The 25,413-nt window shown below is 56.8% G+C and overlaps 1 protein-coding gene across 1 annotated transcript; it reads right to left on the bottom strand.

Annotated features, from left to right (window-relative positions):
- Nucleotides 1-6,009: 6,009 nt before the first annotated feature.
- SLC6A12 (solute carrier family 6 member 12) lies at nucleotides 6,010-23,751 on the bottom strand. The gene is made up of 14 exons (XM_022577275.3): nucleotides 23,476-23,751; nucleotides 19,684-19,818; nucleotides 18,017-18,157; nucleotides 17,183-17,270; nucleotides 16,092-16,224; nucleotides 14,576-14,710; nucleotides 13,197-13,300; nucleotides 12,818-12,942; nucleotides 12,356-12,468; nucleotides 11,793-11,930; nucleotides 10,930-11,032; nucleotides 9,145-9,245; nucleotides 8,535-8,705; nucleotides 6,010-7,356 (listed from the first exon to the last, which is right to left on the bottom strand). The coding sequence occupies exons 1-14, from the start codon at nucleotides 23,696-23,698 to the stop codon at nucleotides 7,213-7,215; spliced, it is 1,854 nt and encodes a 617-aa protein (XP_022432983.1). The 5' UTR covers nucleotides 23,699-23,751; the 3' UTR covers nucleotides 6,010-7,212.
- Between the last annotated feature and the right edge of the window lie 1,662 nt (nucleotides 23,752-25,413).

Here is a 25,413-nt window from a genome sequence, read left to right as displayed (position 1 = left end):
GAAAAGACTTGAGGGTGAAGAAGTGGGACTGTTGTCCCGCAGAGATTTTCTTACGAATAGAGACAATACTACAAATAAACTATAAACTCTGACAGTAAGTTTGAAAACCTTCACAGAATGAACATTATTCTAGAAAATATCTCACCAAAACTCATTCAGGATCAAACAGAACACTGGAGATGGATAACCCTTAAAGAAATTTGAATATGTAGTTTAAAATCTATTTACCATCCTCCCTAAAAAGCAGCACGAGGCCAGATGATTTTTTTTAAATAAATTTATTTATTTATTTACTTTTGGCTGTGTTGGGTCTTCGCTGCTGTGCACGGGCTTTCTCCAGTTGTGGCGAGTGAGGGGCTTCTCTTGCTGCGGTGGCGCGAGCTTCTCATTGCGGTGGCTTCTCTTGTTGCGGAGCACCAGCTCTAGGCGCGCGGGCTTCAGTAGTTGTGGCACGTGGGCTCAGTAGTTGTGGCTCGTGGTCTCTAGAGCGCTGGCTCAGTAGTCGTGGTGCACAGGTTTAGTTGCTCCGCAGCACGTAGGATCTTCCCGGACCAGGGCTTGAACCCATATCCCCTGCATTGGCAGGTGGATTCTTAACCACTGCGCCATCAGGGAAGCCCCAGGACAGATGATTTTATAAAATTCTACTATACATTCAAGGAACAGACAGTTCTGATCTCTTGTTAACTCTTTCAGAGAAGAGAAAAAGAAGAGAAAATTCCCAAATGCCTTTTTTATGAGTCTAGTGTAACCTTAAAAACAAAAACTAAACCAGACAAAGACAATATGAGAGAGGAAAACTCTAGGCCACTCTTGCTTGTGAGCATAAATGCCAAATTCTGAACAAAATATTAACAAACTGAATCTAGCATTGAATTACAAAACTACCATACACAATGACCAAATTAAGGTTTGCCCCAGGAATTAAAAGATGGTTAAATGTTTTAAAAATCAATCAATATCATTCACCACATTAAAGACTAAAGGATAAAAACAATATGATCCTCTCAAAAGATGTAGAAAAAGCAATCGCTAAAAATCAACACTTATTCTTGATTTTTTAAAAAAACAGCAACCTTGGAAGAAAACTTCATAGCCAAATAAATCGTATCTATCAAAAATCTACAACAACAACCCTACTCAGTGGTGCAACGTTAGAATTCCTTTCAAACTGGGAAAGAGGCAAGGACGCCTGCCACCACCACTTCTAGTTACCAAGTGAAGGAAGACGAGAAAAAAAATGAAAGCAGTGAAGATCAGAGAAATAAAGTACCAGTATTTCCTGACAGTCTGATTATCTATGTAAAAAACCCTACAGCATCAAGAGGGGGAAATTTAGAATTAATTCAGAGGAAAAGCCTGCAGCTGGTGAGGGGCCTTCCTCCTCTGGCCCACTGGCCTGCTCTGGCCACACTCTGTCCCTGTCCCCACCCTCCTCCTGGACCCTCCTCAGTACGACAGACCCAGATCCAAATGCACTGCTGAGGCTGGACCGGCTACCTGCACTTACGCCTGCAGCTGGGAGTCTATGTCTTGCTGGGAGGGGCTTGTCCACTGCTGGTGACCGTGGGTCGTGGAAGTTCTGGCCTCAGGGCCAGGCCCTTTCGGTGAGATGGTGTGGGCAGCAAAGCCTCAGAATGCAGCTGCGTCAGGAGTTTGGCTGGATTCTTGCTACAGCAGTGGGGTTGGGCACTGACCCTGCGGAGGGACCCCTGCCATCGAGGGCTCCCCTCTCTCTCTGTGGCATCACCTGGCAATTCTGTGCTCACCTCCTGGACCCCTTGCATGACAGTAGGGCCCTTCAGACCACGAGAGCGAGTGACCTGGCCGTGCTGGCTGGCGGTCCGACTGGAAGCAGAAAGTACTAGAATGCAGGGCCCCGGGGCCCAGGCACCAGCCAGCCTCAGCCGCACTGTCTTCCTGATGGGTGATTAACAAGCTTTTCACCCCTGTCGGGTCCAGTCAGCCCTTGTCACTTCGCTGAGCAGCTAACCCTGCAGGGAAGCCAGGCACGCTGGGTCATCAGGGAGTGGGCATGTGAGGCTGAGGGCAGCAGGCCCTCACCGGCCCCAGAGCAGACAGAACAGGGCAAGGCCAGGGTCAGGGAGGGCTCTGTGTGGGTCAGGAGTGGTGAGGTTGTAGAGGAAGACAAGGGGCTCAGGCAGGAAGAACAGCAGCAAGGCCGCCCCTTCCCAGACCCTCAAAGAGGGTGCTTCATGTAGCCGGGGAAGCCGGGGGGCTGTATCAGCTATCGAAGATGCCTAACAAGTTACTCCAAAACTCAGTGGCTAAAACAACAATACGGTTCACTCTCTCTCACTTGGGTCAGGAATTCAGGACCCACCTGGCAGGGCGTTTCCGGCTCAGGGCCCCCTCATGAGGTCGCAGTCTTTGTCGGCCAGGCCCATAATCATCGGCGGGCTCACTGGGGCTGCGGGATCCACTTCCACGTGGCTCACTCACTGGCGGATTCTTGGGGGTGGCTCCATGGGGGCCTCTCTATTGGGCGGCTTGAATGTTCACACAGCATGGCAACTGGCTTTTCCCAGGGTGAGTGATTGGAGAGATCAAGGTGGATGCCTCAGTGGCTTCTAGACCCACTGCAGAAGTCACCCACCTGCAGTCCATCCACATCCCTGAGGGTCACCGGGCTGTCTTGGAGGCTGGCTACCAGGCCTGAGGGGCCAGCAGGTGGAGGGGCTGCAACGTTACCCAGGGAGCTCCTTCTGCACCCCTGGCCACTGGAGGATGAGGTGCAGGCCTTTCCAGGGAGCTGAGCTCTAGCCCTGTGATTATGTGATTATATTTCCCCACACCTCTCTCCTCCAGGCCTCCAAGTCTGTGTCCCGCTGCCTCCCCCCTGCCCCGCCGAGACATGATCCCGTTCCTTTCTCCTGCCCCCAATCCCATTCCCAAGCCCAGTCCCCTCACCTCGGCAGCTGAGGCCCTACAAGGCTCACAGGCTGAATGGCCTGCATTCTCCCTCTCTGACTGGGGGGAGGGGAGGTCCTGACCTGAGGCCCAAAAGCCTGCATCCCTGGGCAGCACGGGGACAGAGCGGGAGGGCACAGCTGATGTTTCTGTCCCCGGGGGGGCAGAGCAGCATGAGGCCCCGACCAGAAGCTAAGGGTCTGCCACAAGGTGGCCTGGACCTGGAGGGTGGTTTGGGGAGCTGGAGGGGGAGCCCAGGCCATTCCTCTCTCGTGGCGCTCTGTGTGGAGTGGGTGGGAAAAGCTGTGAAAGGGCGATGGCAGGCTGGGTAGGGGGGCAATTTGCCCTGGTCAGGTGCCCTTCCGGCCTCACACACACAGACCACAACCTTGCACATGCAGAGTGCACTTACGAAGGGTTAGGGGCCCCAGTCTCAGCAGAGCTCAAGGCCCTCCTCAGCTCCCAGAGCTCTCCCAGCCCGGGGGCAGGGGGTGCGGGGCCGAGCACACCTGAGCTTACTCCTACACAGCGCAACCTGCACCCGGACAGAGGGAGGGGCTCTCAGCTGAGACAGGAGGGGAGAGTCCAAGCCCAGCCAGCACCAAGGCTCAGCCTCGGCAAGGTGGACATACGGGAGGACCGAGGTGAGTGCAGGGGACACCACCGGTGGCCCTGGAGAGCTAGCTCGGCAGGAAGCCCAGCCTGGGGAGGATGTGGGTGGTGGCGGATTCCCAGGAGGAGCTCCAGGCACCAGGAAAGCGGGGACACAGAGAGGAGGAGCGCCTGTCAGGTAAAGATGCACCTGCCTAAAATAAAGGAGGGGGGGGATGATTACTGAGCACATCTGGATGGACTGATGGGGTCGGAGACAGAGGTGACCCCCATCTGCAGAAAGTCCAGCCGAGTTCTTCTGGGCTTTGGCATCCACTCTGCCATGGCGCGGGGTGGGGGGTGGGGCTCTGTGGCCTGACACTTTAGACCTAGTTTGTAAATAAACTTAGCCAGCACCCTTCTTTGGGAAAGGGAAGGGCCTGGTGGGAGGGGGATTGACCCGGGATTAATAAACAGCATGAAAGGCTCTACTGAATGGGAGTCCACACGTGAACAAGCTGGGGTTGGTGGCTGTCTGACAACTACCCCCTTCCGAGGCACCAGGGCTCCGGAGGCCACTGGCCTGTGCTTCCCGCTTCTGCTCAAGCAAGGTTTCTGGGTTGTTCCACCAGGGCACGGGTTATGAATGTGTGAGAAGGTCGGATAAGGGTAGTAGGGAGTGGTGGAGCCTGTGGCTAAATGGAGAGGGCCTAAGGCATTTACTTTAGATTTTTTTTTAAATGCCGTACTGGCCAAACAAATCATAGCTGCCCGCTCAGGCCATCAGTTTAAAACTCAGCGCCAGAGATGAGACGAAAACACCCGAAGTTATAACCTGCACTTGCTCCGTATGCACACGAGCGCGTACACGCATGCACACACACACACACACACCCTCACACCCCTGAATCAGTGCTCTGGGCACTTTAAAGAGTTGAAACAGTTGCTCCCTGCCCATGCAGTGGACCTGATACGAGCGGGTTCCCATGAGCTGTGCAGCGGCCTGAAGCCCCTTCCCTTGCTCTGTTCCCTCCAGCCCACACCCACCCATCCTGACGCCTTTGGACTCACGGGTCAGAGGCTGTACTGAGTGCCAGGACAGGAAAGCAGTCAGAGGGAGGGATGTTACAGACACAGGCCTTCAGCAGTCCCCATGCCAGAGCAGAGAGGCTGTGAGTGTAAAGCGGGGATCAGGGCCGCTGAGAGAGCAGGTGAATTATGGCGGGGGCTGTGAACAGTGTGCAGAGACAGAGACGTGAGGCCCGGGGCCCAGCGAGCTGGAGAGAGCCTGTGCGCCACCCACGCACAGAGCTGCCCAACTGCCAGTAGCAGGTGATGTGGCGCCCTGGCTGCTCAGCATGCAGCACTCGGGGCAGGTGGCCGGTGGCCGAGAAGCCTGCTGGCCCTCACCCCGCGTCCCTGGCAACTGGGCTGCCCCAAAGGCAGCCGACTCTCTTGGGCACACCCGTCGGGGCCACGGGGAGGGGGTGTAGGAAGTTTTCATTTCCGGAGGGTGACAGATTGCACGCGGAGGGGGAAATGCTCAGTCTGTCCATCTGTCCAGCGAGGGCATTGGGGAAGGGGCTCAGGAGGTGGGAGGCAGGGCTGGGGAGGCGGCACTGTTCCCTTATGCCACTAGGCGGCAGCAGAGGGCACCATGCCTGCCCCACTCAGGTCCCCAGTTTGGTAAATGAGGGCGATCTGGCTGGCGCAGACTTCCTCTCCATCCCCTTCTGCTGGACCTCCTTCTTTACCCACTGACTCGCCAATAAAAGTGAGTACCAGGGACTTCCTTGGTGGCGTGGTGGTTAAGAATCTGCCTGCCAATGCAGGGGACACAGGTTCGAGCCCTGGTCCAGGAAGATCCCACATGCTGCGGAGCAACTAAGCCCGTGTGCCACAACTACTGAGCCTGCGAGCCACAACAACTGAGCCCACGCGCCACAACTACTGAAGCCTGCGCACCTAGAGCCTGTGCTCTGCAACAAGAGAAGCCACCGCAGTGAGAAGCCCACGCACCGCAACGAAGAGTAGCGCCCGCTCGCCACAACTGGAGAAAGCCCACACGCAGCAACGAAGTCCCAACGCAGCCAAAAATGAACAAATAAGTAAATAATAAATTAAAAAAAAAAAGTGAGTACCAGTGCGCGAGCAGTCCAGAAAGAGGCAGAAGGGAACGTTCAGAACCCAGGGGTCTGGACATCTGCTTGTGCCCAGGGTGCCAGCGCCCCTATTCTCACAAGCTGAGAAGCCCTCGCAGATCTGGGCAAAGGATGGCAGATGATCTGAGGATGCCTGGGGCTGTCAGGCTGGAGCTCATCCTGGCTGGACCACAGATTTTTCCTCCAGTCACCAGGCAGTGACTTTTCCTACCTTCGCATCACTGCAGGCGGTGGCCCTTCTTCCAGACCCCAGGTTCTCCCCAGGACACTGTCCAGAAGTGGCCTACCCCCCACAGACCCCCCCCCACCTTGCCGTTGGAACACAAGACCACAGAGCCTCCTCCAGGAAGCCTTCCCCAGCCAGGGAAAGGTCTGGCGCGGTTTGGCAGGGGCCTGGGGAGAGAAGCACCCCACACCTCTCTCCGTGGGAGTCAGGGGGTGGCTCTCCCAGATGCCCAGGCAAACCCTGGGGGAGGGGAAGTGGAAAGTGGGAAGAAGACCAAAGTCCAGGGAGGAAATCCGGTCAGAGGGGTATGAGCTAGTGGAGGAGCTGCCAGGGTAGGGCTGCCAATATGGGCGGGCTGCTCACATCCCCCCCCACCCGAGGGGGACTCTCTCCCTCCTACCCCAAGAACCACAATGAACAGAAAGAAGGCTGGCACACACGGCAGGTGATCCATGGGTGCTTGTTAACAAGGCAGGAGGGGGCAGTGGGAGGGACACCGGCCTGAGAGCAGGACACCCGGCTTTAGTCGTGTCTCTGGCCCCGAGGAGCTTCATGAACTTGAAAAATCATTTTGTCCCTTGGGTTCCTCAGTTTCCTCATCCATGAAGTCGGGGTCGGGAGCTGCCGGGGGCACTGTCTCTGGAAGGCATCAGCTGGGACAGAACATGCGACCGACTAGCCATGTCTGTCCTGGGTGCAGGTCCATGGTCGTGCCTATTTGCCAAGTGTGGGGGCCATCCTGAGCACCTGCCACCCCAATGCTCTGTGCGTTAAGGACACCACTGCAAGGCGGGCGTGGAACTAGGGCTGGAGCTGGGGACACCTTGTGACACCGCCTCCGGGAAAATGCAAGACAACGGTGGCCGTTTCTCTGGTTCCTTCCCGCGGGCTCCAGGACACTAAGCCAGGTGAGGAAGCCCTCCAGTGGAACGTCAGGACCCAGCGTGGGGTGTTCAGTTGTCACATGCAACATGGCGTGTATCTCTATGGGCGCTACCCTCCCCAGGCACAGAGATCCTAAGTGCTAAGAGGAAGCCTCCCTACAGTGGGTGATCCGCTGTCGCACACTGCAGTTGTTCTAACCAGACGGTGGGCTCCGGAAAGACCACCTCCTTCACAGATAAGACGGGGTGTTCCAACAGGCACGGCAGGCTCCGGCGGCACTGTCTCTAGCCCACTGGGACATCACAGAGCTTCTCGGCAGGGCTGCGGGAGGGGGCAGAGGTGAAGGCTGTCCGCCGGGGGCACGGGGGCCCTGACCCAGCTTCCTGGCTCAGTAGCTACCTGGTTTCCAGCCACATCCTACAAGTGCGTCTCCTTCTCCCCGGCCATGAGACCTGCCTTCGTTGGGGAGGGCCCGCAGTCCCGGCCGCTGCCACCGTCCAGACACAGGTGTCGCTTGGGCTGTGGCAGGCTGGGGTCAGGGGTGACGAGCTGCCGCAGGCGCTGCAGGGAGAAGAGGAGTCAGTGGTGCTGGTGGCAAGAGAGGCAAAGACGTGTCCTCGTGTCTGTGTCCCCAGGGCCCAGCATACAGTTCAGCGTAAGTGAGTGAAAGGGCACAGAGCTCGAGAAGCGAGAAGAGGCAGTAACGTGTGACTGAGCGTGTGAACCGCCTGGCTCCCGTCCTGGCTCTTACTGACGCCTGCGCGGTCGTAGGCACCCCACTGAACCACACTGTGACTCGTCTGTAAGGTGAGAGACACACCTCAGAGAACAGTGCCCAGCACAGGGTAAAGTGATCAGCGAGCGTCTATTTTGTTCTTATTGTTACTATTCTTACTGCTGCTATTATCACACGCTCAGTGAGTGTCTATCATTGTTCCTCCTAGTAGTAGTCCTACAATGACTACTGTTACTGGTGCCATCTCCTTCTTGCTTTGAATGCAGACGTGATGACTGGAATCATGACAACCTTCTCGTGACCATGCGGTGATAAGCATGATGATGAAAAGACAACATGACCGGGATGGAAGTCCAGGAATAGAGGAAGCGTCTGGTCCCTAACGGCCTCTTTAAGCAGCTGGACCAAATGCCAGGAGGCCCCGTCTCTGGTCCTCTTCACATGTAAGAAGAAACCAAGCCCGTTTGCTTACTGCACATTGGGTTTTCTGTGACTTGTGGGCGAGACAGATTTCCACAAATGTAATGTCTTTGTGGGACACTGGCTCTATCCCTTCCAGGAAGACATGTCCGAACCCTAAACAGGGAGCCTTTTGCATATGGTTCGCAGGCAGGGCTGAGAGGAGGAGAGAAGCCGGGAGCCTGTGTGGATGAACCATGGCTGCTGGTCACCAGTTTCCAAGAGCAGGAATCTGTGCTCTGTGACCCCCTGCGTCTGGCACCTTGTGTTCTTATTTGTGACTCACTTTCACCCTTAACCCCTTGACAGCTGCCCTTGGTCAACCTGCCCAGATGATCTGCTGGAGGTCAGATGCTGAAGGTCTAGGACTCTAGGACTCTTGAACATTTCTGAAAATGAAGCCCTTCTTCAAAGGTCCTTCTCCTTAAGATTCCCTTAGACCGAAGGGCAGCCCGGCACTCAGAGCTGGCCCGGCCGTGGTGTCCTGCCCAGAGTCCAGCCCCTTCGGTGCCCTCCTTTGATGCGCCACTTCCCCAGCCCCTACCTTCCTGAAGGAACCCTGGGTCTTCAGGAGGGCGACGACGATGAAAAGTGGGACGCAGCTCATGGAGGAGCCAGCCAGGAGCCAGCCGATGAAGTATCCCCAGGCCGGGTACACATAGACGTTGTTGTATCTGAGAGGTGTGTACTTGCTCAAGGAGAAGAGGAAAGTGGCCTAGAAAGACAGCGGGAGGACGCAGATGCAGGAGGAGCCCGTGAAACCCTCTCCTCGGGACGGAGCAGTTAAACACCAACACACTGGCGCCTCTAGAGATGGAGAGCAGAGGCTCCCTCTGCAAGTGTGTCACAGACCGCGGGCTCAGAGGCAGGGAGGGGAGACCAACAGCTGGGAAATCACGCAGGCAGACAGACAGACGGAGGTGCGAGGGAGGGAGGGAGGGATGGAGCAGGAACTAGACCAGATGGTAGTGCTGGTAAAGCAAAGAGACGGGCGAGAAAAGGGGGGGCGGGGAACCAGCACATAAGAGGGCACGAAGCAGCCCCTGCAGGTAACTGCGCAGGCGCAGGAGGGAAGGAGCCCCAGAATTCTGCCCGTGCCCCGAGATGGCTAGAGGCAGGAGGAGATGGGGGTGGTGGTGCTGGAGGGCACATACCAGGCAAAGGCCCGGGGTCAGGAAGAGCCAGGAGATCTTCACTAGGGGCCACGGCCGGTAGCCAATCATGTCCTCCACGTTGTCATAGAAACGGTCGGCCCCTGACCAGGTGGGTGGGGGGAGAATGTGAGGACAGGAAGGGGACGGCGGGTGGGCTCGGGGAAGGACTCACCTGCTTCGTCCGCCTCCCCGCACCGTGGTGGGGAACCTGGATCTGGACACGTGAGTGACACTGGAGGCGGGGAGGCCGCCACCAACCGAGAGCCCCTAACCTCCCAGTGTCTCTCTGCTCTCAGGTCTGCGGATGAAGACCCGAGTCCTAACACAGAGGAGGGTGTGAGCCCAAACGGGGCTCAGCGGGTGTACACATGCTTACTGCATCACAGAGGTGAACTCGGCTTCAAGTAAAAATAGCAAAACACCAAGGGAGCCGATGCTCGAGCCCAGCGCTGAGGGGCGGGGGCGGCACCTGCACCCCAGACTCCAGGGGGCCCCTCTGTGCTCCCAGTGAAGCACAGAAGGGGGCTGGGCTGTGGCCATGGAAACACTGCCTCTTGCACTTGGTTTAATGTCCTTAGGTTTCCACGTTTGCTTCACCTTCTAAGAAGTAAAGAGCCACTGACTGGGAAAGGCCTGGGAGCTCTCTAGCCACCCCCTCACCACCACAAAAGGAACACTGCGAAATGCCACCGCTAGACAGTCGTCCCTTTGGCTTCTTAACCTCCCCCCAGGTGAAAAGCAGATACCGCTGCTGTAGGTGTAACATATTATCAGCCGTTTACACCTCGCTGTGATCGAGTTTGTCAGATCCTCTCTGAGAACAAGTGTCGAAAAGCAGTGGGGAAATCAGAGCGAAAAGGCAGGAGACACGTGGGGAGGGAAGGACGCCAACGAGGAAGGCCTAGGGTAGCGAGATAAAACCCTTCCTATTCGCAGCTCGTCCTGAGGCCCTGCTGCGTGGTACCCACGCACCCTCTCTGCCCTGAGCTTTGGCACACTGACAATCCGTTCCCCCAGCTGGTGCAGTGGAGCCAGAGGGACCTGCGGCATGATGACGGCTCCTCCACCTGCCTGCTGTGTGAGCACAGGCAAGGGACCCAACCTCTCTGAGCCTAGGTTTCCCCTGTGAAGGGCTGTGGTGCAGATTACGAGACAGCACTCAGCAGAGCAGTGCTCGGAACATAAAGGCTTCTCCTCTAACCTCACCCCAGGCCACCGCCGTCATCAGGAACGATAACAGCCTGGATACCACGTGGTCAGCACCGCTGGCCGACTTCCTCGGTGCGGAGGGGGCGGCGCTGTTGGTGGGAGTCAGTGGAAGCCAGAATTCACCAAAGTATCAGAAAGAAATGCACGACCACCACAACAGAAAAGGCTACGTCAAAAACACGGGGATGAGCTTCCTGTCCGTGGAAGTGTTCAAGCAAAGCCTGGGTGACGACTTTGAAAGCGCATGTGGGAATCTCTGAAGGATCAGACTAAGTGGCCCTGGAGGTCCCTTTTGACTAGGATTCCCACGGGAGAAGGCCTCCAACAGCCTCTGCATCCAGAAAGCTGTGCACAGTTATTTATAATCATTCTCACTCTTCAAAGAACTCCGTTGTCATTAGCCCAGCTCCACTGCCGTAATGAGAAACACCTGGGATCCCAGCAACGGCTAAACTCCTCAAGTAAAAAGGACCAGGACAGCAGCACAAAGACCCGCAGAGACCGGCGGGCCCGTCCTCACCCTGGGCACATCCTGCCCTTCGCATGGCCCCAAGCCTCCCCCACCCACCCACTTACCGTACACCCAGCCGATGCAGATCACTTCAAACACGGAAAGGAACAGCAGGCACGTGCCACTGCAGGCGTAATAATCAAACAGCTGGAAGATGTACATCCCGCCCTGTGGGGCAAGAGGCAGAGTGAGACCTCGGCCGGGGGGCAGGGGACATGCCCCAGCCCACACGAGACGACAGAAGCCCATCTGGGATGCCACCCTGCCCGGTCCAGGGAATTCATCCCTTGCAGCCAAAAAGAGTTTGCCCCGCCTGTCCCTGACTCCCAGCCTCCCGGCCCTCATCTGACAACATCTCTGACATCTGCGAGGACCCCGGGGACTGTGGTGCACATACAATGTGCTGTCCAGCACCCCACCTTCCGGAAGTTGCCGAGTTGCGGCCACCTCACTCTGAGTGTGCGCCCCTCCCTGCACCAGGCCTAAAGAAGAGCAATGGCCAATTCTCAGGGAAAGGGCCCTATCCCCCCGGGGTTGGCTGGTGGCAGCAGGGAACCCTGAAGCTGCCCAGAGCTGTCTGTAACATCCCAGGAGGGAAATCTGCCCAAGAATGACATCACCAGAGGAAAGGGAAGCCAGGAGATAGAGGGGAGCATCCCTGAGGATGCCATTGGAGCTGCTGGATCCAACCGTGCCTGAAACCGAAGCATCTCTAGACTTTCCTGTTTCCTAACCAAAAAATTCACCTTCCTGCTTAAGCCAGCTTGTTTGATTTATATCACCCGAAACCAAAGGAGAGGGAACCAACACAGGAAGGTTCCGCCATGTGGTCCCTCCAACCTCGCAGTGAAGGGCCGGGCAGGCGAGGGGAATGTGGCTCTGAGGGTGTCAGGGGGTCACCAGCCTGCAGGCCGCCCCCACCACTCACCTCGGTGACCAGAAAGAGCCCGATCAGGTAGCACAGGACCACGATGGCAAGGATCAGGAGCTCCCGCCGCCCGCTCTTCCGGAGCTGCCTGGGGAACATGTCCACGGAGGCTGTCACCAGGCACTCCACACAGACAAACTGTGGGCCGGAGGGGGCTGGTAAGAGGGGCCGCTGCCTCCTCGCTCCCCAACCCCACACTGGCCCACAGAGTGCATGGGGCCCAGAACCGGGGTGAGGCCAACCCTGCCTCAGCCTCGTCTCCACCACGGAAGGTGCCAGCCGCGAGGGTTGGCTGGGCGGGGCTGGGCGGCCCGAAGGTTTGGGAGGGCGCGTCCACATCTGCGCGCGAAAGGGTCGGGCCTGGGGGAGCAAAGCAGGTGGCCCCTCCCGGAAGAGGAGGCCGGGCGTCCCCCGACCAGCCTCAAGGACAGGCCCCGGATGCCGGGGCCAGGGCTGGGAAGTCCGGTCGGGGGACAGCGGGGTCGGGGAGGTTATGGCGGCGGACGCAGAAGCTAGTAAGGGGGTCGCAGGGCGGGCGGGGGCAGGCGGGGGCGGGGGCGAACCTGGCTGTCCAGCCCGAGGAAGATGAGCATGATGAAGAAGAGGCAGGACCACAGCTGGGACAGGGGCATCATGCTCACAGCCTTGGGGAAGGCAATGAAGGCCAGACCAGGGCCTGCCGGGCACAGACGCCATCAGGGGCCCGCCCCTGTGTGCGCGCGCCTGCGTGCGCGCGCGCCTGCGTGCGTGCGCGCCTGCGTGTGCACGCGCCTGCGTGCGTGCGCTGGTTCCCGAGGGCCGGCTGGCTCTTCTGCTGCTTTGGGGAGCACGCTTTCCACTCGTGCGTCCGTCCTCCCATCCGTCCCCGCCTCCCTCCTCCCTCCCCTGGTTTTGGCGTTCTGCTCTGTGCCTAGCACGGCCGCCTGATGCTGAAAGGTTCCTACAGTACCCAGCTTCTGGGACCCCTGGCCTCCTGTCCCCTGCCCCTCCTTCTCCCCGGCCCCAGGCAGCAAAGCAGCGCCCACCTGACTCGGCCACCTCAGAGATGGGCACCCCCTGCTCCTGGGACATGAAGCCCAGGATGGAGAAGACCACAAACCCGGCCGCGAAGCTGGTGGCGCTGTTCAGGAAGCAGAGGGCGATGCTGTCCCTGCAGAAAATGGGAAGGAAAAGGGAGAAAGAAACCCATCGTGGGGGGACATCCAAAGACGGTAAGCGGTAAAGAGGAGAGAGGAAAGGAAGTGGGGGAAAGGAGCCCAAGACCAGGTACCAGAAGGTGAAGAGAAAAAAGGGAGGGAGAAACACCAGGTCTGGAAAGGGGACCACAGTGTCGGTTTTGCACAGCTTCGGGCCCCTGCTCACAACAGAGGAAGGCCCCCTCCCAGGACCCTGCGCCCCGCTCACCTGTAACAGTTGTTGTGGTACTTGTTGTAGCTGCCCAGGGCCGTCAGGCACCCCTGGCAGATGGCGAAGGAGAAGAAGATCTGGGTGCCTGCGTCCATCCACACCTGCAGGAGACCCCGAGGAAGCGGTGGGAAGATGGGGGGAGCCCGCCAGGGCCTGGAGCAGTGACTGCCCCTCACCTCCACAACCAGCGGCCCATCCGTCCCCGCAGAGCCCACGTTACAGCCTACGCCCACTAACGCATCCTCTTCCCCTGGGCACTCAGCAGGCACCACGTCGGTGCGCGTGACTGTAACTTCTAGTTGGTTCACCACAGACGGTGAACCAGAGAAGGAGGCCTGTCTGCAGGGCGGAGCTGAGGACCTGGCCGCCCTCAACCTGCAGATGCCCCCAGGCAGCCATGTGGGCAGAGGCCACGGCCTTCAAATATAGAGAGAAGACACCAAGACTCCACGGGGGTGGGGGGGAGTGGGAGGGGCAAAGAATGTGCTCAGACAAGTCCAGAGGGGCAAAATGTCCAACATCGCACTCGTAAAAAAAAAAATTAAAATGGCAACATGCTACTACTTTGACCTATCAAAGGTTAAAATAAATTCTACTTGAATCTCTCATGGGCCTACAGAAGGAAGGGTACCCACCAACACAGGCAGTCAAAGTCCACAGCACAGGTCAAGAGCCTTAAAAGGTGCGTACTCCCTGACTTAGTAATCCCACTTCTGCGTCTGACTACTGTCAGGAAATAATCAGAGATGTGGTCAAAGGTTTAAACACAAGGTGTTCATCACAGCTGTCTGTACAATCATTAAAAAAAAAAAAAATACATGACCTAAATGTGCAGGAACGGGGAAGAACTGAGTAAAAGCCGACACCTGCCCCAGGTGTGGATGCCCAGAGGTCATATGTCCGGGTCTGTCCGCCCGCTGCCCACACCAGCTCTAGAGAGGTACCTGGACTTATGGGACCGCAGTACATCCTGGCTGGATGAGTGAGCGGATGGATGGGGGACGGAGGAAACATTATGCAAATGATAAAATGACGTTTACAAATGGGTTTAATAACAAGGAAAATGCTTACACTATAAGTGAAAATATATTTATCTCCACGTATAATTGTCTCAACTACGTGAAAACACACACACCAGATAGAAAAAAAAATTGGAAGGAAATATACTAAAATGCTAACAGAGGTTATAGGTGAGTGGTGAGGTTACGAGAGGCTTTTAGTTCCTTTTTCATAATTTTCTTCTATATTATCTACTTTTTTCTCCAGTGGTCACAGATTGCCTCTAAACAGCAAAAAGCAATCAAAGGTTTTCAAAAGTCCAGATCTGGTTTGGGGCAGGAGATGCCTGGGGAAACAGTCCCCAGTGAGGTTCCTACCTGGGGGTCCTTGAGCCGAAGCAAATCTGGTTTTAGATAGTAGATGATGCCCTCGTAGGCTCCGGGCAGGGTGATGCCTCGGATCAGTAGGATGACCAGCATCAGGTAGGGGAATGTGGCTGTGAAGTAGACAACCTGGAGGGGAGAAGACCAAGGTCACCCTTCCCCAGGCAGCACGAGCCGCCTCGGAGGAGGGGTGAGCACAGGAAACTTCCCACCCCTTCCTTTACACATTCTGGGGTGTCTGGGGCTCCCCAGCAGAGGATGAGACACACATCAGCAGGGCAAAGGAACAGGAGGAAGGACAGGGAAGGGTATGAGTTTCCACCCGTAACATTTCAAGAACTCTTTTTTTTTTTTTTTTGTGGTACGCGGGCCTCTCACTGCTGGCCTCTCCCGTTGCGGAGCACAGGCTCCGGACGCGCAGGCTCAGCGGCCATGGCTCACGGGCCCAGCGGCTCCGCGGCATGTGGGATCTTCCCGGACCGGGGCACGAACCCGTGTCCCCTGCATCGGCAGGCGGACTCTCAACCACTGCGCCACCAGGGAAGCCCTCAAGAACTCTTTTTGAATCCAGATTCTGATCTCTCTTAATCCCTTATCCTGGCTGTTCGCCTGCCCCTTGCCCCCTTGAAGAGGGTGGGACTCCCCCGCCCAGAGGGAAGGTGAGCAGTGATCAGTGGGGAAATTTAGATGGAACTTTTCCAGGCTTAAGGTTGGGGGAGCAGCATTGGCCTGAGCTCTGGGGGACAGGAGACACACGGGGGGGGGGCTCCACTCTGCCCCTTCCCCGAGAGGGCGGCACTGTCCGTGTCGTTATTACTATTATTTTTATGTTATCATTATTACAACAATCCGTGGAAGGGGGAGGCTGCTTTGGGAGGGGGCTAACCAGAGAAGGTGGGACCCTGTCTGTTCCCGGCTGTAACAAGCATGGAGCATCAATGTCAGACTCCCTGGGTTGGACATGATGCTCCAGTGTGAACTCTGTACACACAGCAGACCACTTTGTCCACCCTCAGCTTGAGCTCCTTCAGAGATTGGAAAGCCACCACCTCAAAGACTTCTGTTTGCCACTTCATCCTAGACGTGGTCTTGGTGTGTTGTTAAACGAGACAAGCACATCGTGCGAGTGTGTGATCCTGATTGTGCGATATTCACACAACACACACACACACACGCGGGTATAAAGGAAGCTAGAAGCCGACCAGCAAAACGCTGACAGGGATGAGCAGACACCCCTCCAGCCCGCTGGTGGCTCAGCTCTGACACCGGGACTTTCATGGTTCTTATTTTGCTTTGCATGTCACTTACGTAAACAGGCCTTTGAAAGTCATACCGAAAAAGAAAGCCTTCCCTTGTGTTGAGCTAAACCCTGCCTTCCCGTAATGTCCCCTGTTCTCAGCAGGCCTCTCCCTTTCACTGCTTTCTCTTTCAGGTCTCCAGAGGGATGCCATGTGTGTCCCCGTGGACCCTGGGGGCCACAGAGAGTGGTCCCGGAGCCAGGACCCCTCACCTTGCCCGTGGACTTGACCCCCTTCCAGATGCAGAAGTAGCAGACAACCCAGGCAAGCAGGAGGCAGAGGGCCAGCTCCCAGCGCAGGGCCCCCAGGTCGTGGATGCCGGCGCTGATGCCCAGAACACGTCTCCTGGGGACGGGGAGACACACAGCCAGGTGAGGCCGAGGGGACAGTGGCCTCCGCCATCGGGTGTCCTCATCCTTAGAGCTGACCCCACGGGCCTCAGAGTCCACGCCTCCTGCCCCGCCCCACGGCCAGCACGTTCCCACCTGTGGTCTCTAAGCCGCTGGCCGTTAGACGACCACGTAATCCCACATCTCTCTATGTCAGAGAGATAGGGACAGAGAGAGGGCAGTAAGCGTCTGGGCGAGCTCAAGCCCGTGGGGAGCAGAGACCCGTACGGGCAGTTGATGAGCAGGTGCTCGGGAAGCAGACAGAGGGGCTGGACGGGCGTCAGCATCTGGAGAGTGACTGGGGTGATGGGAACACGTGTGTGCCGGGGTCGGTGGGCATGAGGGCGGCGTGGATGCCGGGAGGGCGCCCCGGGGAGAGTGTCGGTGAGTACGTGTGGGCCAAGGTAAGTGTGAGGGCGGGTAGACTTGTATACGCGCAAGGGTGGACACGTGTGGATGCTGGGGTGCAAGTGCTCGTGTGGAGGGTGCAGGCGTGAGTGTAGAAATTTGCCAGTTCCTGTGGTGTAAATACTCCCACTTCGGCCAGTTTCAAGCCACCACCAGGACATCAGGGCACATGGAGCTGGCACAGACTCTTCCCAGCTCGCCTGGCCGTCGGCCGTGGCTGTCTACGTGCAGGTGGGCGTGTGGGTGCGGGTGGGTGACGGTAAGAAGGCACGTGGGTGATGCAAGTCACGTGGACGCGCGTGTGAGTCCAGGTGGACACAGGTGGATGCGGGGCGAGCGTGAGGGTGTGGACGGTAGGTGTGGAGGGTCCCTCATCTCCTAGTGACGTGAGTGCTGGAAAGCATGCACAGGGAGGTGTACACCTGCACCCCCAGTCCCGGGCCCCAGACATTTAAATTCCCTCCGCCTGGGGCCCCCGGGAGGCGGCCTCCAGGCCGGGCACCTACTCCCAGAATTCCATGACGGGGGAGGTGAAGTTCACGGGCGGGGCCGCTGCACCAGCTGCCGAGCGGTTCAGGAAGTCCATGCAGTGCTCTGCAGGGGACAAGAGGGGCATCAGCAGCGGGCCAGGCGGGCAGAGGCGCCCTCACACCCCATCCGCCCCCCTCTGGCCTCACATTCCCGGTCCCCAGAGCTTCCTCTGGAGCCCCCGCTTTCCAGCATCAGGAGTTCCTGCTCGGGTGCCTCGGGTGACCAGCCCCCGTCCCTGTGTGCCTCACGCTGCTCTCATCCTGGTGAAGCTGGCTGCTCCTCTGGCCATGCTGCCAGCCACCTCTGACCCTGTCCAGACCTCAGGCCAGGCCCCCATGCCCACGTGTGCACCTCACTCCCCAGCGATGGGGGTATGGGCTCGCGGGACAGCCCCGCCGGGAGTGGTCCCCACGCAGGCCCCTTCCCATCCTTCCGTGGTCACCCGTCGAAATCTGCCACTGCTCTGTCCGCTCGTCTGTTCCCAGCGCTTGACTGTCCCTGGTGCGGGCTAGGCCGGATCACCCGGGCCCACCGCCGGGTCTCGAGGGTCTGGCACACAGTAGGCCCACAGTGAACACTGGCTCGGTGGGTGGACATTGGGGGGTGTTAGCGCCTGGCAGCCGCTTGTCACCCACCGTCCCACCGGGTCGTCGGCTGTCCTGGCGGCTGGTTGGAGGTCCCACACGGGGTCGGCCAGCAGAGTGGCCACCTGTGCCCGCCCAGCTCGGCTTGGGGGCTGTTCTGCCGAGAGCTCCATCACTGTTCGCCCGGCCCCAGCTGCCCCGTCCCGGGGCCAACACGACAAGTACCTGTGTTCCAGGAGTGGGTGCAGGCAGTCCAGGGCAGCTCGGGGGTAAAGGAGCTGAACAGGTAGAAGAGGGCCCAGGAGAGAATGATGATGTAGTAGACGTTCAGATAGGCCTCGATGACCACAGACGCCAGGCCAATGCCTTGTGGGGGGAGTAACAAGGGGGTCCCAGAGACCAGCGTCAGCCTGGGAGCCGCCCACCGTGCTGGAAGGACAGGGGCCACAGAGACCCCGTGGGGCTCATTCACGGGCCTGAGAGGCCCTTTACTCCTTATCTTTCTAAGTAAGAAAAGCAGGTGACAGAGCACCACCCTAGGCATTCTCCCAGTTTTATGATGTATATCTGAACACATTTGTTTTTTCATGAGAGAATCTCTGGAAGGAGCATCGTCCAGAGGTTAACAGGTGGGTCTCTGGGTGACAGATTTCAGTTTACTTTTAAAAGTCCTTTTCTTTCTCTGGTTTTTCTAGTTTTTCTGTGACAGTCATGCATCACTTGTGAAGTCGCAAGGGACAGGAGGAACAGAGGCACGAGGCCAGAGGCAGGAGGTTCCCGAGTTCGGGTCTCACTAGGCATCCGAGCCTCTGGGGGGTGGAGGGAACCCACGCGTGTGTGGGCATCAGGCAAGGACCCGGGCAGCCTCGGTGGGGCTGTGGACCCCAGGGAGCAAACCGAGGACAGACTCCACGTGGACCACACACAGCCCACACGGACCCCAAGGATCCGAGGAAATCATCCCAGACACCCCACAGGGTCCCCATTCTGATCCCACAGGGACCCCCCAAATCACCACATGGACCCCCAAGGACCACACAAAACCATCTGATGCCCCAAGAGGGATAAGCACCAGACTAGCCATGCCCCGCAGCCCAGCCCCTGGTCAGGCTCCCAGTCTGCTCAGGAGCCAGCATGGTTCCACCACGTCCACGCCGTCCAGCGGAGGCTTGGCGGCCCCCAGACAGGCCTGTCCTGGGCCCGGCCCCTTAGGGCCTGGCGTCCGAGGCAGAGTCCTCCCTCCCCCGCAACCATGCAAGGAGCCGCTCAGGGACCAGGAGGGCCCTGGGTTTCCCACTGGCCGTCAGGGCGCCATCAGCTGAACAGAGGGTGGAAGAGGACATCCCCACTGCTCCCATCAGTGCCAGCAGATCCCCAGAGGGAGGGCAGGGGCTGGGACCAGCTTAGTCCCTAACACAGGACACAGCACAAACCCGCGGAGACCTGCGTTAGTGAATGGCCCCATTTTCTCATCTTATGAGGGTAACGCAGACACTACTGGAGGGTTAGGTGAGGACGCAAATGCGTGTGACGTGCTGACGTGAGCCCTGGCACATCATCACCATCATCACCATGATTATACCCCGCGGAGGCGTGTCTGGGACCAGGCCATGCGCTCGGGAGCACATTTCCTGCGAAGCTGTGAAGACTCAGCTTCAGGGTTCCGCACTTGCAAGGACTCCTCCCGAGACTCTGCACCTAATGTTGTGCCTAGTTATAATTTTGTATCGTCCTTCCTGGAGACTGCTTCCACCCAGGTTCTAGAAGCTTCGGGCCCCAGGAAGCCTGATGACACGTCCTAGCTCCTCTGCAGCCCTCAGCACAGGGTGGATGAAGGAAGCGGGGAGGGTGATGGCCGGGGGGGGCGGGGTGTGCGGCCAGAACGCACTCACCCTGGAGGAGGGGGCAGATCTTCCTCCAGGCTGTGACGCTGCCCTGGCTGGTGTACTGGCCCAACGCCACTTCCAGAAAGAACACTGGGATGCCGCAGGTGAAGAAGAAGATGAAGTAGGGGAAGAAGAAGGCTCCTGCCGAGGAGGGGGAAGGGGGCTGAGCTGGCAGCCAACCCCTCAGCCGCCCCCCGCAGCCCCCAGGGGCCCAAGACAGCAGCTTCCTCCTGTCTGTGAGCAGGGCCCAGCGGAAAGTTTCCAGTCCGCGCCCCACCCGGCATAGGAAAGACCTTCGAAGGGAAATGAATGATAATGTAGATGGAGATCCTAATATATGCCCTATGTATTTTCTCAGTGTGCTTCACAAATCTAGTCCATTTATTCTTTTTGGAACCGAAAATGTGTTCTGTATAATTTGATATGCTTATTAAATCATCAAGTTTGTTCCGTTTTCAAGAAAAACAAACAAACAAAAACACCTTGGGAAAATGATTTTCCCTGTAATCATTTCCAGAGGGTATTTCCCCTCCCTCAGGCTCTGGTCTGAACTGGGCCCCCTGCAGACAAGGCCTCTCCTCTGCTAGCCTGCTGCGGTGAGGACCGTTGCCCACGTTCTCGTGCGCTTGTCTACTCTGCTCCTCAGTGTAAACTTCCAGCAGAGGAACTGCTGAGTCAGAGGGCAAGAGAAATGGACCTTTTTTTTTTTTTTTTTGCTTTTTCTGTCATAAAATGTACGTAACATAACTTTTACTATTTTAACCGTTTGTAAGTGCACAGCTCAGCAGCATTCAGTTCATTCACATTGTTGTACAACCATCGCCACCGCCCTCTCTAGAGTTTCCTCACCCAAACTGAAGCTCTGTCCCCTTTCAACGCTCACTCCCCTCCCCCTCCCCCAGCCCCAGCACCCACCCTTCCTCTTTCTGTCTCTACAAACTTGATCATTCTAGGCACCTCATGGAATCCTACAGTATTTATTCTTTCGTGACTGACTTATTTAGCATAATGTCTTCAAGTTGCATCCATGTTGCAGCATGTATCAGAATTTCCTTCTTTTCCAAGGCTAAATAACGATCCAGTGTCACTATAGGTCACATTTTGTTTATCCGTTCATCCACTGATGGACGTTTGGGTTGTTTCCACCTTTTCAGAATGAACTTTCTTTTTTTTTTTTGGCCATGCCACGAGGCATGCGGGATCTTAGTTCCCCGACCAGGGATGGAACCCGGGCCCATGGCAGTGGAAGTGCCGCAGAGTCCTAACCACTGGACCTCCAGGGAAGTCCCAGGGATGAACATCTTTAAGGTCTTTGACCGGCATTTCCAAATTGCCCTCCCAAACTCTTGTACCATCTGCCCTCCCAATAGCAACATGTGAGAGCAAAGACGGATTGGTGAGTCTTCCTGGGCCTGCTGCTGCCGACCAGCTCCATGGTCCCAGGCAAGTGGCTGAGGTCTCTGGGCCCCTGTCCTCCTCTGTGGAACAAGGGCTCTGATGAGATCATCTTTGGCCATAGCCACCTCTATGTCCGTGACACTGCGGCCGGGGCAAGAATAAGCCACCACAACCTCCCCCAGCATTAGTTCTCACCCCAGCCCTGGCCTGCCCAGGAAGTCCCATTTCTATTTCTTTGGAGTCATCGGTTTAGGCAATTTGCAGTAAGAACTATAAGTTTTAAAACAGAGAGCAAGGGACTTCCCTGGTGGTCAGTGGTTAACACTTTGCCTTCCAATGCAGGGGGTGCAGGTTCGATCCCTGGTCAGGGAACTAAGATCCCACATGTGGCCAAAAAACCAAAACATAAAAGAAGCAATATTGTAACAAATTCAATAAAGACTTTTAAAAAATGGTCCACATCAAATAAATGAATAAAAGGGGCTTCCCTGGTGGCACAGTGGTTAAGAATCCGCCTGCCAATGCAGGGGACACGGGTTCGAGCCCTGGTCCGGGAAGATCCTACATGCCGCAGAGCAACTAAGCCCGTGCACCACAACTACTGAACCTGTGCTCTAGGGCCCGCGAGCCACAACTACTGAGCCCACGTGCTGCAACTACTGAAGCCCACGTGCCTAGAGCCCGTGCTCCGCAACGAGAGAAGCCACCGCAATGAGAAGCCCGCGCACCGCAACGAAGAGTAGCTCCTGCTCGCCGCAACTAGAGAAAGCCCATGCACGGCAACGAAGACCCAACGCAGCCGAAAATAAAATACATAAATAATTTTTTTAAAATAAATAAATAAAACAGAGAGCAAGACACGTGGTAAATGTTCACTAAATATTTGTCAAATTAAATAGAAACAGCGGGGCTTCCCTGGTGGCGCAGTGGTTGAGAGTCTGCCTGCCGATGCAGGGGACACGGGTTTGTGCCCCGGTCCGGGAAGATCCCACATGCCGCAGAGCGGCTGGGCCCGTGAGCCATGGCCGTTGAGCCTGCGCGTCCGGAGCCTGTGCTCCGCAATGGGAGAGGCCACAACAGTGAGAGGCCCGCATACCGCAAAAAAAAAAAAAAAAAAAAATAGAAACAGCGTTTAGAAGGATTTTCTAAACAGTGGTTATTTTTAAACAGGAATGTTCCTTCTTTTTTACCTTTCTGGAATGTTTCTAATATGCACATATATCATTTCCACAAGAGAAATACAGTTATTTTCAAAAGGCAAAAATGAATCTGGCCAGTCACACATAAACTCATCTAAATGAATTATTCCATTTATGTGAAATATTCCAAATAGGTTAAATCCACAGCCACAGGAAGTAGATGAGTGGTTGCCAAGACCTGGTGGAAAGAGGGCTCGGGGGTGACTTCTAACATGTACAGGGCTTCTCTGGGGGGTGATGGAAAATTTCTAGAATCAGTCGTGGTAATGGTTGCACAATTCTGTGAACATACTAAAACCATTTAATTGTACACTTACAAAGGTGACTCTGATCCCTCCCCACCGTGCCCCTGCTCATTTTTACTACCAGCGCTGAAAAATATAAAATTGTTTCTTGAATTAAAAAAAAAATCATAGGGTTTCCCTGGTGGCGCAGTGGTTGAGAGTCCGCCTGCTGATGCAGGGGACACGGGTTCGTGCCCCGGTCCGGGGGGATCCCGCGTGCCGTGGAGCGGCTGGGCCCGTGAGCCATGGCCGCTGGGCCTGCACGTCCGGAGCCTGTGCTCCGCGACGGGAGAGGCCACAACAGTGAGAGGCCCTCGTATTGCAAAAAAAAAAAAAAAAAATCATAGACAAGATAATGTCATTTCTTTGATCAACATTCCTCAGTGGCTCCCATGTCACTCAGAGCAGGGCCCGGAGGGGCTGAGCCCTGACCTCTGGCTCCTCTTCTGCCTGTCATTGCCCCCTTGCCGTCCCCTGCGTTTAGAATGTTCTTCACTTGAACTGCATCCTTGAGACTGGCTCCTTCACCTCCTTCAAGTCTGGGCTCAAAGGCCACCTCCCGGACGGACCCTTTCCTGGTCCCCTCGCTTCCCATCTCACGCCCCTCCCCGCCCCTCCTCCCTGCTCTGCTTCTGGCCCGTCCGCTCCCCACAATGTGACAGACCACAGTGGACGTATCTGTCTGTGGTCTGCTGCCCTTTGCTGGAGTGTAACCCGGAGTGTGTTGTGCTTTGTATCTAGCACGGTGCCTGGCAAGGGTGGCCCAGAGTGTGAGCTGCGAGGAGCTCACCGTGAGGACGCATCCCCATTTCACAGCAGGGGGATGCTGGAGTCAAGCTCCCTGCCAGCCTCCCTCCACTGCCCAGGCAGGAGGTGCCCAGGTGGGCACTGCTCTCCCCACCTCAGAGTGAACTCACCTCCCCCGTTTTTGTAGCAGAGGTAGGGAAACCTCCAGACGTTGCCCAGCCCGATAATCTCCCCGGCCACGGACAGCACGAACTCCATCTTGTTGCTCCACTGGCCCCGCTCCTTCACCTGGTCCTTGACCTCCTGGTCCAACTTCTCTCCCTCCTCAGGGACCCAGGAGACCACAGAAGGCCCATCCTTGGGAACTGCCACTTTTCTGTCGTCTGCAGCCATGGACTGGCTGGGAGGCCACAGAGGGGAGTGGGCAGGACGGCAGGAGAGGCGTGGCCTGCGGGGACAAGAAGGAATGAGCTGGGCAGCCCCAAGGACGCCCGTCACCCCCGCTCTCTCCATCCTAACCTTTCATTATTGCTGGAATGCTGTCGAATACTGGCAGACTATTGATTTTCCTCCCAAATTCTTGATATTTACACCTAAAGTTACACTTTGCTCTCACAGCTCTGAGAACAAACAGGGAGCAGTTTGTTCTTAGTTTGCCCATTTTGCAGATGGAAAAATCCAGGCCTTGACAGGTGAAGTGACTTGCCTGAGACCATTCAGGACTAGATGGGGATTGAAACCCAAGCTCGGGGACTCTTATTCCAAGTCTCTTCTGATCTTCACAGTCAGCTGCTGTCCCCGCTGGCCCTTCTGCCCGGCTGCTCAGTGTCAGTGGGTGTCACCCGCCCAGCCTCCGGCCTCCAGGCCAGAAGGGATCAAAGGCTGTCAGGGGTAACAGGAGGTCAAAGGGCAGGTGTGGCCCGGTAACTGCATGGTCTTCCCTGGGCCAGCTGTGTGCTCGTAGCTGTGCCGGCATGACCGATGGCCTCTGGGTAAACATGGGAGCCAGCTAAGTCCGGGCATCTGATTGGGAGAGCAGAGGAGGGTGGGGCACAAGGCCAGGTCGGGACAGGAGCGGCCTTCGAGGGGACCCTGGCTCTTGAATCTCTGTCCTGAGAGCAGGCGGGGGTTCTGGTGGCAGAAGTGGCCACCAGAGGGACCCTCACTTGGGCGCTCACCTCCTGATGCGAGCAGTCCCTTCAAGGGAGACCCAGAAGTGACTGCTCACCACGGCAGGTCACTGCCCTTCCCAACTTCCTGCCCTCCTAAAGAGCAGCCACTCTGCTCTACCCTGTCCCTCTTGCGGGCTGTTTATCTGCTGCCAGGAGATAGACTGATGCGTGCTCTATCCAGAATCCTTGCTGGCCTTCCCTCCCCACACTCCGCCACCTCCACTCTTGTTTCTGCCAGGAAGACGTGCCGGGCTGCCGAAGGATCCTCTCCCCCAGGCCCCCCGCCTCTGCCTCCAAGGGGCAGTGGGGAACCAAAGTGACCAGGAGCTACCAAGGGCTCTGCTCCTCCAAGTTTCTAGAGAAACACAAGGGATTCTTTTTATTAAAAGAAGAGTCTGTGTTTACTTGTTAGTCCTTTTAACCCAGGCAACAACCCAAGCCCAAGTCAGTTAGAAAGGTGTGGCAGGGCCATCTGAGGTTATGGAAATTTTTGAAGGTGACTTGGAGAGTGCAGGTTATCCCAGGAATGGGAAAGAATGTCGGGGTGAAACTCTGGTACTGGGACCTACTCGGAGGCTTCCGTGGCAAGGTCAGCCCAGGAGGGAAGGTGCGGAGAGAGGCACCCCGTGGAATCAAAGGCCTCACCCTCTGATATAAAGGAAGGGGCCGGGGAGGAAGGGAAGGAAAGAGAGCTCCAGGTTCAGAGAGATCAGCCACACCCCAGGGGCTTTGAGAACCAAGCCTCAGGTGGAAAGAACAGGGCGGTTTGGCCCCTGGGGACACCTGAACCAACTGTGGATACTGCTACAGAATTGCGGCTGGGGGACTCTGAGGACTGGCCCCTGAATCATTATCCAATGAATGAATGGACTCAAAAACATGGGTGAAGAAGCATCAAACAGGAGACCCAAGGTCTGGTCCAGACCTGGCTAGTAA

The sequence above is a fragment of the Delphinapterus leucas genome, chromosome 11, assembly GCF_059928025.1.
Source record: "Delphinapterus leucas isolate spDelLeu-1000000601 "Yukka" chromosome 11, BTC_Dleu_Yukka2, whole genome shotgun sequence".
Classification (NCBI taxonomy): domain Eukaryota; kingdom Metazoa; phylum Chordata; class Mammalia; order Artiodactyla; family Monodontidae; genus Delphinapterus; species Delphinapterus leucas.
This window is presented reverse-complemented; position numbering and strand designations above follow the sequence as displayed.

Bases quoted from the DNA above. Each gene is read 5' to 3' on its own strand.
- SLC6A12 (XM_022577275.3), bottom strand. From the start codon at position 23,698: ATGGCTGCAGACGACAGAAAAGTGGCAGTTCCCAAGGATGGGCCTTCT. The intron at 19,819-23,475 runs GTGAGTTCACTC...CCTCCTCGGCAG, and splicing joins CTGCTACAAAAACGGGGGAG to GAGCCTTCTTCTTCCCCTAC. The intron at 12,943-13,196 runs GTGAGCGGGGCG...CATTTTCTGCAG, and splicing joins TACCACAACAACTGTTACAG to GGACAGCATCGCCCTCTGCT.